Source organism: Mobula hypostoma, chromosome 24 (genome assembly GCF_963921235.1).
Source record: "Mobula hypostoma chromosome 24, sMobHyp1.1, whole genome shotgun sequence".
Classification (NCBI taxonomy): domain Eukaryota; kingdom Metazoa; phylum Chordata; class Chondrichthyes; order Myliobatiformes; family Myliobatidae; genus Mobula; species Mobula hypostoma.
The window spans coordinates 51,049,070-51,062,097 of record NC_086120.1 but is presented as its reverse complement, the minus strand read 5'-3'; the positions used below and the strand labels follow the sequence as shown (position 1 = coordinate 51,062,097).

At 42.7% G+C, this 13,028-nt stretch overlaps 1 protein-coding gene across 10 annotated transcripts in view; it reads right to left on the bottom strand.

Moving 5' to 3' along the window:
• gatad2ab (GATA zinc finger domain containing 2Ab) overlaps positions 1-13,028 on the bottom strand; it is a 212,835-nt gene that overhangs the window by 38,759 nt on the left and 161,048 nt on the right. For 6 of the 10 annotated variants that reach the window (XM_063032321.1, XM_063032315.1, XM_063032313.1 and 3 more), the window contains exons 4-6: positions 12,870-12,999; positions 10,504-10,635; positions 3,519-3,608 (exon numbers count right to left, since the gene is read on the bottom strand). In XM_063032321.1, the coding sequence (XP_062888391.1) occupies positions 3,519-3,608; positions 10,504-10,635; positions 12,870-12,999 (352 nt within the window). The remainder of the gene's footprint in view (positions 1-3,518; positions 3,609-10,503; positions 10,636-12,869; positions 13,000-13,028) is intronic. The other 4 variants (XM_063032318.1, XM_063032317.1, XM_063032320.1 and 1 more) reach the window with 1 other exon arrangement.

Genomic DNA, 13,028 nt, shown 5'->3' with positions numbered 1-13,028 from the left:
TCCTTACTCTTTGTGATTTTTATAAATGACCTGGATGAGGAAGTGGAGGGATGGGTCAGTAAATTTTCTGATGACACAAAGGTTGGGGGTGTTGTGGATAGTGTGGAGGGCTGTCAGAGGTTACAGCAGGACATTGATAGGATGCAAAACTGGGCCGAGAAGTGGCAGATGGAGTTTAACCCAGCTAAGTGTGAGGTGGTTCATTTTGGTAGGTCAAATATGATGGCAGAATATAGTATTAATGGTAAGACTCTTGGCAGTGTGGAGGATCAGAGGGATCTTGGGGTCCGAATCCATAGAACACACAAAGCTACTATGCAGGTTGACTCTGTGGTTAAGAAGGCATACAGTGCATTGGCCTTCATCAATCGTGGGACTGAGTTTAAGAGCCGAGAGGTAATGTTGCAGCCATATAAGACCCTGGTCAGACCCCACTTGGGAGTACTGTGCTCAATTCTGGTTGCTTCACTACAGGAAGGACGTGGAAACCATAGAAAGGGTGCAGAGGAGATTTACAAAGATGTTGCCTGGATTGGGGAGCATGCATTATGAAAACAGGTTCAGTGAACTCGGCCTTTTCTCCTTAGAGCGATGGAGGATGAGAGGTGACCTGATAGAGGTGTACAAGATAATGAGAGGCATTGATCATGTGGATTGATTGGCCTATTGGTCATGTGGTTCCATTGTTTAAAAAGGGTTCTAAGAGTAAACCTAGCAATTATCGGCCTCTAAGTTTGACATCAGTGGTGCGTAAATTAATGGAAAGTATTTTTAGAGATGGTACATATAATTATCTGGATAGACACAGATTGATAGCACAGGACAGTTAACATCTTAGTCCACGTGTATTTTGTAACTCTGGATAGACAGGGTCTGATTAGGAATAGTCAACATGGATCTGTACGTGGAAGGTCATGTTTGACAAATCTTATTGAGTTTTTTGAAGAGGTTACTAGGAAAATTGACAAGGGTAAAGCAGTGGATGTTGTCTATATGGACTTCAGTAATGCCTTTGACAAGGTTCCACAGGAAAGGTTAGGAAGGTTCAATCATTAGGTATTAATATTGAAGTAGTAAAATGGATTCAACAGTGGCTGGATGGGAGATGCCAGAGAGTAGTGGTGGATAACTGTTTGCCAGGTTGGAGGCCGGTGACTAGTGGTGTGCCTCAGGGATCTGTACTGGGTCCAATGTTGTTTGTCATATACATTAATGATCTGGATGATGGGGTGGTTAATTGGATTAGTAAGTATGCAGATGATACTAAGATAGGTGGCATTGTGGATAATAAAGTAGGTTTTCAAAGCTTGCAGAGAGATTTGAGCTAGTTAGAAGAGTGGGTTGAAAGATGGCAGATTTAATGCTCTTAAATTCCACATTATATGTAACACCTCACTCTTATTGAATTTAATAAGAGTGAGGTGCTACATTTTGGTAGGACTAATCAAAATAGGACATACATGGTAAATGGTAGGGCATTGAGGAATGCTGTAGAACAGAGGGATCTAGGAATAATGGTGCAGTTCGCTGAAGGTGGAATCTTCATGTGGAGAGGATGGTGAAGAAAGCTTTTGGTATGCTGGCCTTTATAAATCAAAGCATTGAGTAGAGGAGTTGGGATGTAATGTTGAAATTGTACAAGGCATTGGTAAAGCCAAATTTGGAGTATTGTGTACAGTTCTGGTCACCGAATTATAGGAAAGATGTCAACAAAATAAGAGAGAGTACAGAGGAGATTTACTAGAATGTTACCTGGGTTTCAGCACCTAATTTACAGAGAAAGGTTGAATAAGTTAGGTCTTTATTCTTTGGAGCGTAGAAGGTTGAGGGGGGACTTGATAGAGGTATTTATAATTATGAGGGGGATAGATAGAGTTGACATGGATAGGCTTTTTCCATTGAGAGTAGGGGAGATTCAAACAAGAGGACATGAGTTGAGAGTTAAGGGGCAAAAGTTTAGGGATAACACGAGGGGGAACTTCTTTACTCAGACAGTAGAAGCTGTGTGGAATGAGCTTCCAGTAGAAGTGGTAGAGGCAAGTTTGATTTTATGGACAGGAAAGGAATGGGGGGTTATGGGCTGAGTGCAGGTAGATGGGACTAGGTGAGAGTAAGCGTTCGGCACGGACTAGAAGGGCCGAGATGGCCTGTTTCCGTGCTGGAATTGTTATATGGACAGTCAGAGGCTTTTTCCCAGGGCTGAATTGCTAGCATGAGAGGGCATAGTTTTAAAGTACTTAGAAGTAGGTACAGAGGAGATGTCAGGGTTAAGTTTTTTTACACAGAGAGTGATGAGTGCATGGAATGGGCTGCCGGTGGTGGTGGTGGTGGAGGTGGAAACGATAGGGTCTTTTAAGAGACTCCTGGGTGGATACATGGAACTTAGAAAAATAGAGGGCTATGGGTAAGCCTAGGTAGTACTAAGGTAAGGACAATTTTGGCACAACTTTGTGGGCCGAAGGGCCTGTATTGTGCTGCAGGTTTTCTATGTTTCTAATATTTGAAATTATATGTAGGGCTGCTATTAAGCTGAAATGCCATGAATACTTGAAGGAATCCTCTCAAGTTGATAGAATTTTAATAAGTTGGCCTTCAGGTTACTACCAACCTGTACCCACCAGTTAAAGAGCTCAAAATTCAGTCTCCATTCAAGGTCCAAAATTAGAAGAGAATTGCATAGATCTCCAGAATTCAATTCATTGCAACACCATGAAATTTGAGTTATAACACTGTTGATGCAACACATGCATGAAGGGGTGATGATGACTTCCATTCTGTCTGAAGATTCTGGTGATTAGGCAATCTTCCAGTTTATGTTCAGCCTTGCAATGGCTGACTAATTTCTGCTATCTCTCTCGCGTCAATGGTGTTTGGAGGGGCCATTGCACACAACTGGAAAAAGCCACTGAAAGGTGCAAACTCAGCCAGCTCCATCATGGGCACCAGCCTCTCCAGCACTGAGGACACCTTCAGAAAGCAATGCCTCAAAAAGGCAACATCCATCATTAAGGTGCCCCATCACCCAGGACACGCCTTCTTCTCTGCTGCCATCAAGGTGGTGGTACAGGAGCCTGAAGGCACACACTCAACATTTCAGAACCAGCCATTGGATTTCTGAATGAATAATAAACCCATGAATATTATCTCTTTTTTTTTGCTCATTTTGCACTACTTTATTTTTTATATTTTCTCTTTGTAATTTAATAGTATTTTTATTATTATCATATATAACAATGTGTTGCTGCTGCAAAAAAAATTAATTTCACAACATATAAAAACTGGTGATATTAAACCTGATTCTGATTCACTGTCAGTTTTTGTTGTTAGACTAACATGCGCTGGGTCCTGCAATGCAAGCCCCTGACACTAAAGAGAAGTCTGCTTGCTCATCAACCCCATTTACCCTGACAGGAGTTCACCTTAATTGCAGCTCCCTTACACCACCACACCACCCCACCCATTCCCCAGATTCGACACTCAATCCCAGATGCTGGCAAGGCCCCAGTTGCTACACTAACCTGGAAGTTGGGTTTGCCAGTGGGAACATGCAGCGTTCCCCGGACCAGCGGGGGTGGGGTGGCCAAGGCATTGCCTGTCGAGACAGCAGGCTGGGAAGAGATATTGGAAAGAAGCACAAACACACATGAGAAAGCCAAGGAGCAAAAAGAACAGAAACACATTGCCTGTTTGAAGAGATATTCTGTTGAAATCACTCAAGTGCATCAGGCTGGATAGGTCAGTTGTTAAAATAACAAACGTAATACATCTTCCAATCCAATCAGCATTCATCAACTTGAATCTTCCCAATTTCTCACCATCTCTACGGTCCCCAGCATCCAGATCAGCAGTATCAAAGTTGCCAAGCAAGTTGACTGGGTGGTTAAGAAGGTGTATGGGTATGCTGGCCTGCAATACTCGTGGAATTGAGCTCAAGAGCCACGAGGTAATGTCACAGCTCCTTAAAACTCTGCACACACCCAACCACAACTGCTTTATCATTTCCTGTCAGTCACCTTACATACAGACACTCCCGAGCTTAGCGTCACTTTATGCACATACAATCAGTATGTGTATATAAGCTATCTTATGTATTTATACAGTTATTTGTGTTTTTTAAAATTATTTCAGCTTTTTTGTGTTACGTTGGATCTGAAATAATTAGTTTGTTCTCCTTTGTACTTATGTACTGGAAATAACATTAAATAATCTTGAATCTTAAACTACATTTGGTGTATCGTGTTCAGTTATAGTCACCTCATTATAGGAAGTACGTGGAAGTTTTAGAGAGGGTGCAGAGGAGATTTACCAGGATGCTGTCTGGATTAGAGAGCATTTCTTTTGAGGATAGGCTGAACAAACTAGGGATTTTCTCTTTGGAGAGAGGGAGGATGAGAGGTGACTTGATAGAGGTGTACAAGACGATAAGAGGCATTGGCAGTATGGACAGCCACTTTTTCCCAGGACAGAAATGGCTAATACATGAGAAGAAATAATAACGTGATTGGTAGAAAATATAGGGCGATGTCAGAGGTAGGGTTTTACACAGAGAGTAGTGGGTGCGTTGAAAGTGCTGCCAGGGTGATAGAAAAACATGGAAAACCTACTGCACATTACAGGCCCTTCGGCCCACAATGCTGTGCCGAACATGTACTTACTTTAGAAATTACCTAGGGTTACCCATAGCCTTTATTTTTTAAGCTATCTTAAAAGACCCTGTTGTATCCGCCTCCACCACCATCACAGGTAGCCCATTCCATGCACTCACCACTCTTAGACAGGCACATGGATGACAGAAAAATGGAGGGTTATGTGGGAGGAAAGAGTTAGAGTTAGATTGATCTTGGAGTTGGCTAAAAGGTTGGCACATCGGGGCCGAATGGCCTGTACTGTGCTGTTCTATGTTCTAAGTTGTCCTCAGGTCTGAAGGATTGTATCTGAGAACAGTAAATCATTTCCCCTTGCTGAAACTGGATTAAATGCTGATCCTAAAGTGAGGACACTGGTCCTGTTCACTGTACCACACAGAACCTCCAGACCTTGATCCATCATTTTCAGCTGTCCACCATCTTTCTTTCCTCACTGGACACTACCTCCACCAGCACTCAGAAGAGAGCAAGGTCACACCTGCTTGGCCTAACTTAGTTACCCATTCACTAATGGCATGAACATTGACTTCTCTAACTTCCGCTAATGCTTCACCTCCCCCTCGTACCCCATCCGTTATTTATATACACACATTCTTTCTCTCACTCTCCTTTTTCACCCTCTGTCCCTCTGACTATACCCCTTGCCCATCCTCTGGTTCACCCCCCGCACCTCTTCCTTCTCCCTAGGCCTCCTGTCCCATGATCCTCTCATATCCCTTTTGCCAATCAACTGTCCAGCTCTTGGCTCCATCCCTCCCCCTCCTGTCTTCTCCTTTCATTTTGGATCTCCCCCTCCCCCTCCCACTTTCAAATCTCTTACTAGCTCTTCTTTCAGTTAGTCCTGACGAAGGGTCTCGGCCCGAAACATTGACTGTACCTCTTCCTAGAGATGCTGCCTGGCCTGCTGCGTTCACCAGCAACTTTGATGTGTGTTGCTTGAATTTCCAGCATCTGCAGAATTCCTCGTGATTACCCATTCACTTACTATCTGAATCTGAGATCCTTCCCCAAGAATAAATATTTCCATAGAAATCTTCCTTGTGCTTAGAAAAGTATTTTTACCCTTGACTTCCTATCTTTTTTTTTAAAAAAAAGAGAAATTTCTGACTATTCCCAAACCACCGAACTGATTTCTAATTCTACAGTGAGCTCCATCTCTACACACAGAAAATATGAGCATGAGGCCCCACAAAACTGATGTCACTCACCGATGGAACGTCCCTTCTTCACCCGATGATAAAACAGGCTGTGGCTAACATCACAGTGGAGATCACTGGATGAATTTCTCAATCCAACAGTGTTTTCAACCTTAAGGATGTTATGAAACTAGGAAATGTGCAGGGAAGATTTACCAGGAGTTGCCTGGCCTGAATTATGATGACAGATTGCATAGCTGAGGACTTTATCCCCTAAAACATTGGAGTTTGAAGGGTGATCTCATAGAGGCAAACACAGGGTGAAAGCACATAATTCTTTTCCCAGGGAAGGGCTGTTGAAAACAAGAGGACATAGGTTTAAGATCAGAGGCAGGAGATTTAAAATGGACAACAGGGGTGGCTTTTTCAGGCTGGTGGTTGTTGGGAATGAGCGCCATGATGGCGTAGCGATTAGTGCGATGCTATTACAGCTCTGGGCGTTTGGAGTTCAACCTGACGTACACTGTAAGAAGTCTGCACGTCTTATCGTAGAAAGCATGGGTTTCCTCTGGGTGCTCTGAATTCCTTTCACAGTCAAAAGATGTATTGGTTAGTAGGTTGATTGGTCATTGTAAATTGTCCTGTGATTAGGTCATGGTTAAATTGAAGGTTGCTGGCGCATGGCTCGAAGGGCCGGAAGGGCTGTATCTCTAAATAAAGTAAATAATGGTTGAGGTGAAACAGTTAAAAACCACCCAGTTAATTGCATGGATAGGAGAGATTTAGAGGGTTGTGGGCTGATGAGACTAGCTTGTTGGGCATGGATGAGTTGGACTGAAGGCCCTGTTTCCCTGCAGTAGGACTGTACTGTGTGCTGCACTTTTCTATGTTCTAGAGACAGTAATAATAAAGCAGATAATGTGGAAAACTCACCGCTCACTCCCATCGATACAATGCTACAATTCTCCTCACCTCAGAACTACTTCAACAACTTGCTCGCAGTATCTATTGCCATGGTCGATATCATTGCCAGAGGAATGCTCTGCTCACGTTCAAATACCATGAGCGAAAAGCAGCATCCAAGCAAAAATCGCCTTTAAAAGGTGATGCCTCAAAAAAGCATCAACCATCATTGAAGACTTGCATCACCCAGGACATGCCCTGGATGGCACTGAAAAAGGTACTGAAGCCTGAAGATAGACACTTCTCATTTCAGGAATGACTTCTTCCACTCTGCCATCAGAACTATGAATGGACAAGGAACCCATGAACACTTTATGATTTTTCCTTTTGCTTGGTCTCTTTTTGCACACATACACACACGCATACATATATGTATGTATGTGTATATATTTCTTTTACCACTACTTAATTTAATTTTTATATCCATCTTATTGTGATATATAGCTTTATTATATATTGTAATGTACTGTTGCCACAAAATAACAAATTTCACAATATATGCCAGTGATATTAAACCCGATTCTGATAAATATGAAACTTTTATACAGTTTGCATAATTCATATTAACAAGGCCAGTAAAGAGATTTATGTAAAAGGCTAGTGTTTAGAACAAGATACCTCTTCAAACGTTTCATATGCAGCTTAAGCAAGTCACGAGAAGGTTTTTAAGGCAATAGCTGGCAGTGAAAGAGAACAAGGTGAGCAACTTAACCATTGTAAACAGACAGCCACCCCCCAGGGGCTTTTACAACAAGCACTCTATCGTGTCATTTACAAAACTCAGAGTTTGAATTTCCCCCTTGTTCCCCTGTCATCACTGTCTCCCATTGCTTCTCTGCAGACTGCTGCCAGGGGGACACGTAACAGAGGACAAGGCACATGTAGCAGCCATTCTCAGTGACAGCACGGCGAGTACTGACATACTATGTGATACTACAAGCGAACCTACAAAAGGCGACACCCATCATTAAGGACCCCCATCACTTAGGACATGCCCTCTTTTATTTGCTATCAACAGGGAGGGGGTACAGGGGCCTAAAGATCCATACTCAACATTTCAGGAACAGCTTCTTCCTCTCTGCCATCAGATTTTAATCTACCCATGAACACAACTTAACTATTCTTTGTCGTTTTTTTAAAGTAATTGAATTTTTATATATACTTATAGTAATTCATTTTTAAATTACGTTGCAATGTACTTTTGCCACAAAACAAATTTCCGACATATGCCCGTGACAATAAACCAGATTCTGAGCCTGTGGGATTTTCCCCATTATTTCTGAATTTTTGGAAAATATGCAGCAAGGGAGAATGATGAATGCTGGGGACTGTGGGAGAGTTTCTCATCTCCAATTCTAGAATTGCCAGGGAATTGGAAAATGCTACCACCACCCCCACCAATACCATTCCAGAGCGGAACAGCTGAATTTTACACCAACTGAAAGTCACTGATGAGGCAACTGTTGTCATTTTAAATGTGATTTTTGATCAGTTTAACTTTATTTAAGCAAAGGTTACAGAATCAAGGCAGGTAAACACAGTTAAGATGTGGGTTGGACGTGATTGGTCCATGTTCCCACAACACAGTGAGCATGTGCAGATCTGATTGGTGTACAATGGTTGCATTTCTTAGTGGTACCAATAGAGGGCACCTATTTACCACATCACAATAAAAGTTTGCCCACTTCCAGTGTCAATCTGAATCTAGAATCCAGAAACCAGGATCTAACCACAAACAGGGAAAAATCTGCAGATCCTGGAAATCCGAGCAACTCACAAAATGCTGGAGGAACTCAGCAGGTCAGGCAGCATCTGGCAAAAGAGTACAGTTAATGTTTCTGCCCGAAACAGCGACTGTACTCTTTTCCCAGATGTTGCCTGGCCTGCTGAGTTCCCCCAGCCTTTTGTGTCTTTCCCAGGATCTAACAGAATCTTTGCATATAGATGGATCTAGGAGAAGTTTTACAGGAAGTAAGCACCACAGAAATCTGTGCAACCATTCTAATTCAAAAATTACAAAATTATTTTCAAGAGTGTAGATAAACACACATTATCAATTAGTGGGCAGTAATCAAAGGTTAAAATGGAAACAAGACCATTCGGCCCATCGAGTCTGCTCCATGGCTCATTTACTTTTCCTTTCAACTCCATTCTTCTGCCTTCTCCCAGTAACCTTTGACATCCTTACTAATTAAGAACCAATCAACCTCCGCCTTAAATATACTCAATGACTTGGCTTCCACAGCTGTTGGTGGCAATGAATTCCACAGATTTTCTACCCTCTGGCCCTTACCCACCTTCATTACAATTGATTGGTTCTAGCTTCTGGAATGGAATTGTAAAATCAATTGTCAGCAATGATACAAACTGCAGTAACAACATTACTGCTTGAATCTCATTAACAGGAGAGCAGGGTCCGTCTCAATAAACAATTCAGCAAACATTGTAGCCTGTTCCTGTGCTGTAATGTTTATATTCTGTACAGGAATGCCTTCAGACCCTTTAGTCTCGCTGATGTTCCTGCCAACCCATCTACCAATCAGACTTTCACCAGTTCTCTAAGGATGTAATTCTGCGCATTTATCAGGCATTGGTTAAACTGCACTTGGGAGTAGTGTAAGCAGTTTGGATCCCTTATCTATGAAAAATTTGGAGAGGGTCCGGAGAAGGTTCACGAGAATTATCCCAGGAATAAAAAGGTTAATGTACCAGAAATGTTTGATGGTTCTGGGCCTGTACGCACTGGAGTTTAAATGAACGAGGGAAATTTAACTGAAAGGCCTCAATAGAGTTGATGTTGAGGATGTTTTTCATAGTGGGGGCTATCTAGGACCAGAGGGCACAACCTCAGAATAGAGGGATCTCCATTTAGAACAGAGATAAGGAGGAACTTCTTGAGCCAAAGGATAGTGAATTTGTGTAGTTCATTGCCACAGACAGCTATGGAGCTCAAGTCATTGAGTAATTAAAAGTGGAGCTTGATAGGTTCTTCATTGGTCTGGCCTTCAAAGGTAATGGGTGGAGCTGAGAGGGCTAATAATCAGCCACAATGGAATGGCAGAGCAGACTCAATGGGTGAATGGCCCAATTTTGCTCCAATGACTTATTAACAGGAGACCAGGGTCTCACTTAACACTATGTTCTTATTCAGCATTATGTTTGGCACAGACATTGTGGGTCAAATGGCCTGTTCCCGTCTGTACTGTTTTATATTCAATGTACTATTATTTGTATTCAGTACAGGAATGCCCTTCAAGCTCCCTAGTCCGTGCTGATGTAGTAGTTCATGGGTTTCCTGTCAATCAGCCTTTCACCAGCTTTCCATTCGTGAGCTCACCTAACTTCCCTTTGAAAGCATCTCAGATACAAGAGCCTCAGGACCCACACCACCAGGTTCAGGAACAATTATTACTCCTTAACATTGGTTGTTTGTCTGTCTTGTTTGTAGTTTTTAGTTAATTCTTTAGTGCTTCTTTGTATTTATTGTGAATGTCTGCTCAAAATGAATCTCAGGGTTGTATATGGCAACATACATGTACTTTGATAGTAAAGTCAGTTTGAACTTTTTGAACAGGAAACCCCATGGTCCTGGATGCCATATTCTTTTAAGAACTATATCACAACACTTTGTACCATTTCAGGTGTCTGTGTTCAATTGATTTGTCATGGTTTGGGCACAATAAATAAATGCATTTTGTGAGAAATATTAAAAGCGACTATGATTGGAAAAGTGGAGGAGACAAGAGGAACACAGATACCTTTGGAATTGTGGCCTCCTTCTGAATCTGACTCTGGCGGAGTTTCTTGAGCAGGACAAGTTTGGCCTCCTCTAATCGCAACTCTTCCTTTAATTGCTTGATTATTCTTTCCCGTTCCTCAGGGCTGCTCTTCTGAAGGGTAAAAAGCCAACATATGTTAAAAACAAATCCATGCCTCATTTCTTCAACATCCCTGCCTTATCTGAAGTTACTGGAAGTTCCAATGGCACTGGCCTGTCTGCCTAAAACTCACATCTTCACGTGTAGCACAAAAAGTTCAGCATCAATGTTCTACTGCACAAGGAACACCAGCATCGCAGAACCCAAAAATACAAGGTCCTTCAGCGAGTGACAGAGCATAATTTTTCATACAGATCGGGAAATCGAGCACTGCTAACTCTTGTAAATCAACCTTTTTGGAAACAATTGATTCAGCACAGAGCTAGACCAATGAACCGATTGTGGACTTCAGAAAGACCAAGTTGATGGAACACACAGCAGTCTTCATCGAGGGGTCAGCAATGGAAAGGGAGAGTAGTTTCAAATTCTTGGGTGTCAACATTTCTGAAGGTTTATCCTGGGCCCAACGTATTGATGCAATTACAAAGAAAGCATGACAGGGACTAGATTTCATGAGGAGTGTGAGGAGATTTGGTATGTCACCAAAGACCCTTGCTAATTTCTACAGATATACCATGGGGTGCATTCTAACTGGTTGCATCACTGATCGGAAAAAGCCGCATAAAGTTGTAAATTCAGCCAGCTCCATCATGGCACTGGCCTCTCCAGCATCAATGACATCTTCAAAAGGCGGAGCCTTAAGAAGGCAGCATCCATCGTTAAGGATCCCCAACACCCAGGACATGCCTTCTTCTCAGTGCTACCATCAAGGTGGTACAGGAACCTAAAGGTATACACTCATCGATTTAGGTACAGCTTTTCCCCCTCCGCCATCAGATTTCTAAATGGTAAATGAACACTATCTGACTATTTTTTTTCTTTTTTGTGCTTTTTTAGCACTACTTAATTTAATTTTTATATACATTTCTTATTTAATATATAGCTTTATTATGTATTGCACTGTACTGGTAACTCAAAACAACGTATTTCACAATACGTGCCACTGATAGTAAACCTGATTCAGAATCTAAATAAACTTGGTCTTGCTAATCAAGGTGCGGTACTGAGCCAGTTGCATTTACCTGCATTTTGTCCATACCGCTCTCAAACTTCCCTTCCTAGGAATTTGTCCAATTGTCCAAGTGCGTTCAACAATTCGTCGGGCAGCTCGTTCCATACACCCACCAGCCTTTGCATTTAAAAGTTGCCCCTCTGATCGCACTTAAATCCTTTCCACTCTCACCTTCAACTCCAGCTTTAATATCCCCTACCCTGAGAAAGGCCCAGCTTATCTACATCTTTCATGATTTTATAAGTCTCCAGAAGGTCGGCCCTCAGCTCCTTCCCTCCGGGGAAACAGTTCCAGTTTATCCAATCTCTCCTCATAACTCAGATCCTCCGTTTCTGCCAATATCCTTGTCAATCTATATACTGTCTAGGTAGTCTCCAGCCCCTTGGTATGAACATAGAATTCTCCAACTTCCAGTAATTCCCTCCCCCTCCCTATCCCTATGTCACTCTGCCCCCTCCCCGAGCTGCCTATCACCTCCCTCATGGTTCCGCCTCCTTCTACTACCCATTGAGTTTTCCCCTATTCCTTCTTCACCTTTCCTGCCTATCACCTCCCTGCCTCCCCTCCCCCACCCCTTCATCTTTCCCCTTACTGGTTTTTCACTTGGAACCTACCAGCCTTCTCCTTCCCACCCTCCCCCCACCTTCTTTATAAGGCCTCTACCCCTTCCCTCTACAGTCCTGACGAAGGGTTCCGGCCCGAAACATTGACTGTTTGTTTCCACGGATGCTGCCCGACCTGCTGAGTTCCTCCAGCTTGTTGTGAGTGTTGCTTTGACCCCAGCATCTGCAGAGTATTTTGTGTTGATGTCCCAGCTCTTTCCTTCATCCCCTCCCCCTCCAGGTTTCACCTATCACCTTGTATTTCTCTCCCCCCCCCCACCTTTTAAATCCACTCCTCAGTTTTTTTTCTCCAATCCTACCAAAAGGTCTCGGCCTGACTGTACTCTTTTCCTAGATGCTGCCTAGCCTGCTGATTCCCTCCAGCATTTTGTGTGTGTTGCTGAGAAGGGAGGACTTTCAGCTTACTACGTCTGTGCTAGCTCTTTGAAAAATCAAGCCAATTTAACCAACATGTAACCAGCAGTTTGAAAATGATAAATGTTTCATGCAAATGTAAACCTGCATAGATAAAACAATAATCTCAAGTAGAGACGAGCAAAGTTCAGCCTCACCATAATATCATCTGTATTTGCACTTCTTCCCATTTCTTTTGAGAGTCCATTCAGCCTGGGACTCGAAGGCTCGTTGTCAGAAAGGACAATGATGTCTGGAGATGGGGCACGCTTTCCCTTCTTCATTTCACTGAAAGAGAACAGATCAGACAGGATCGG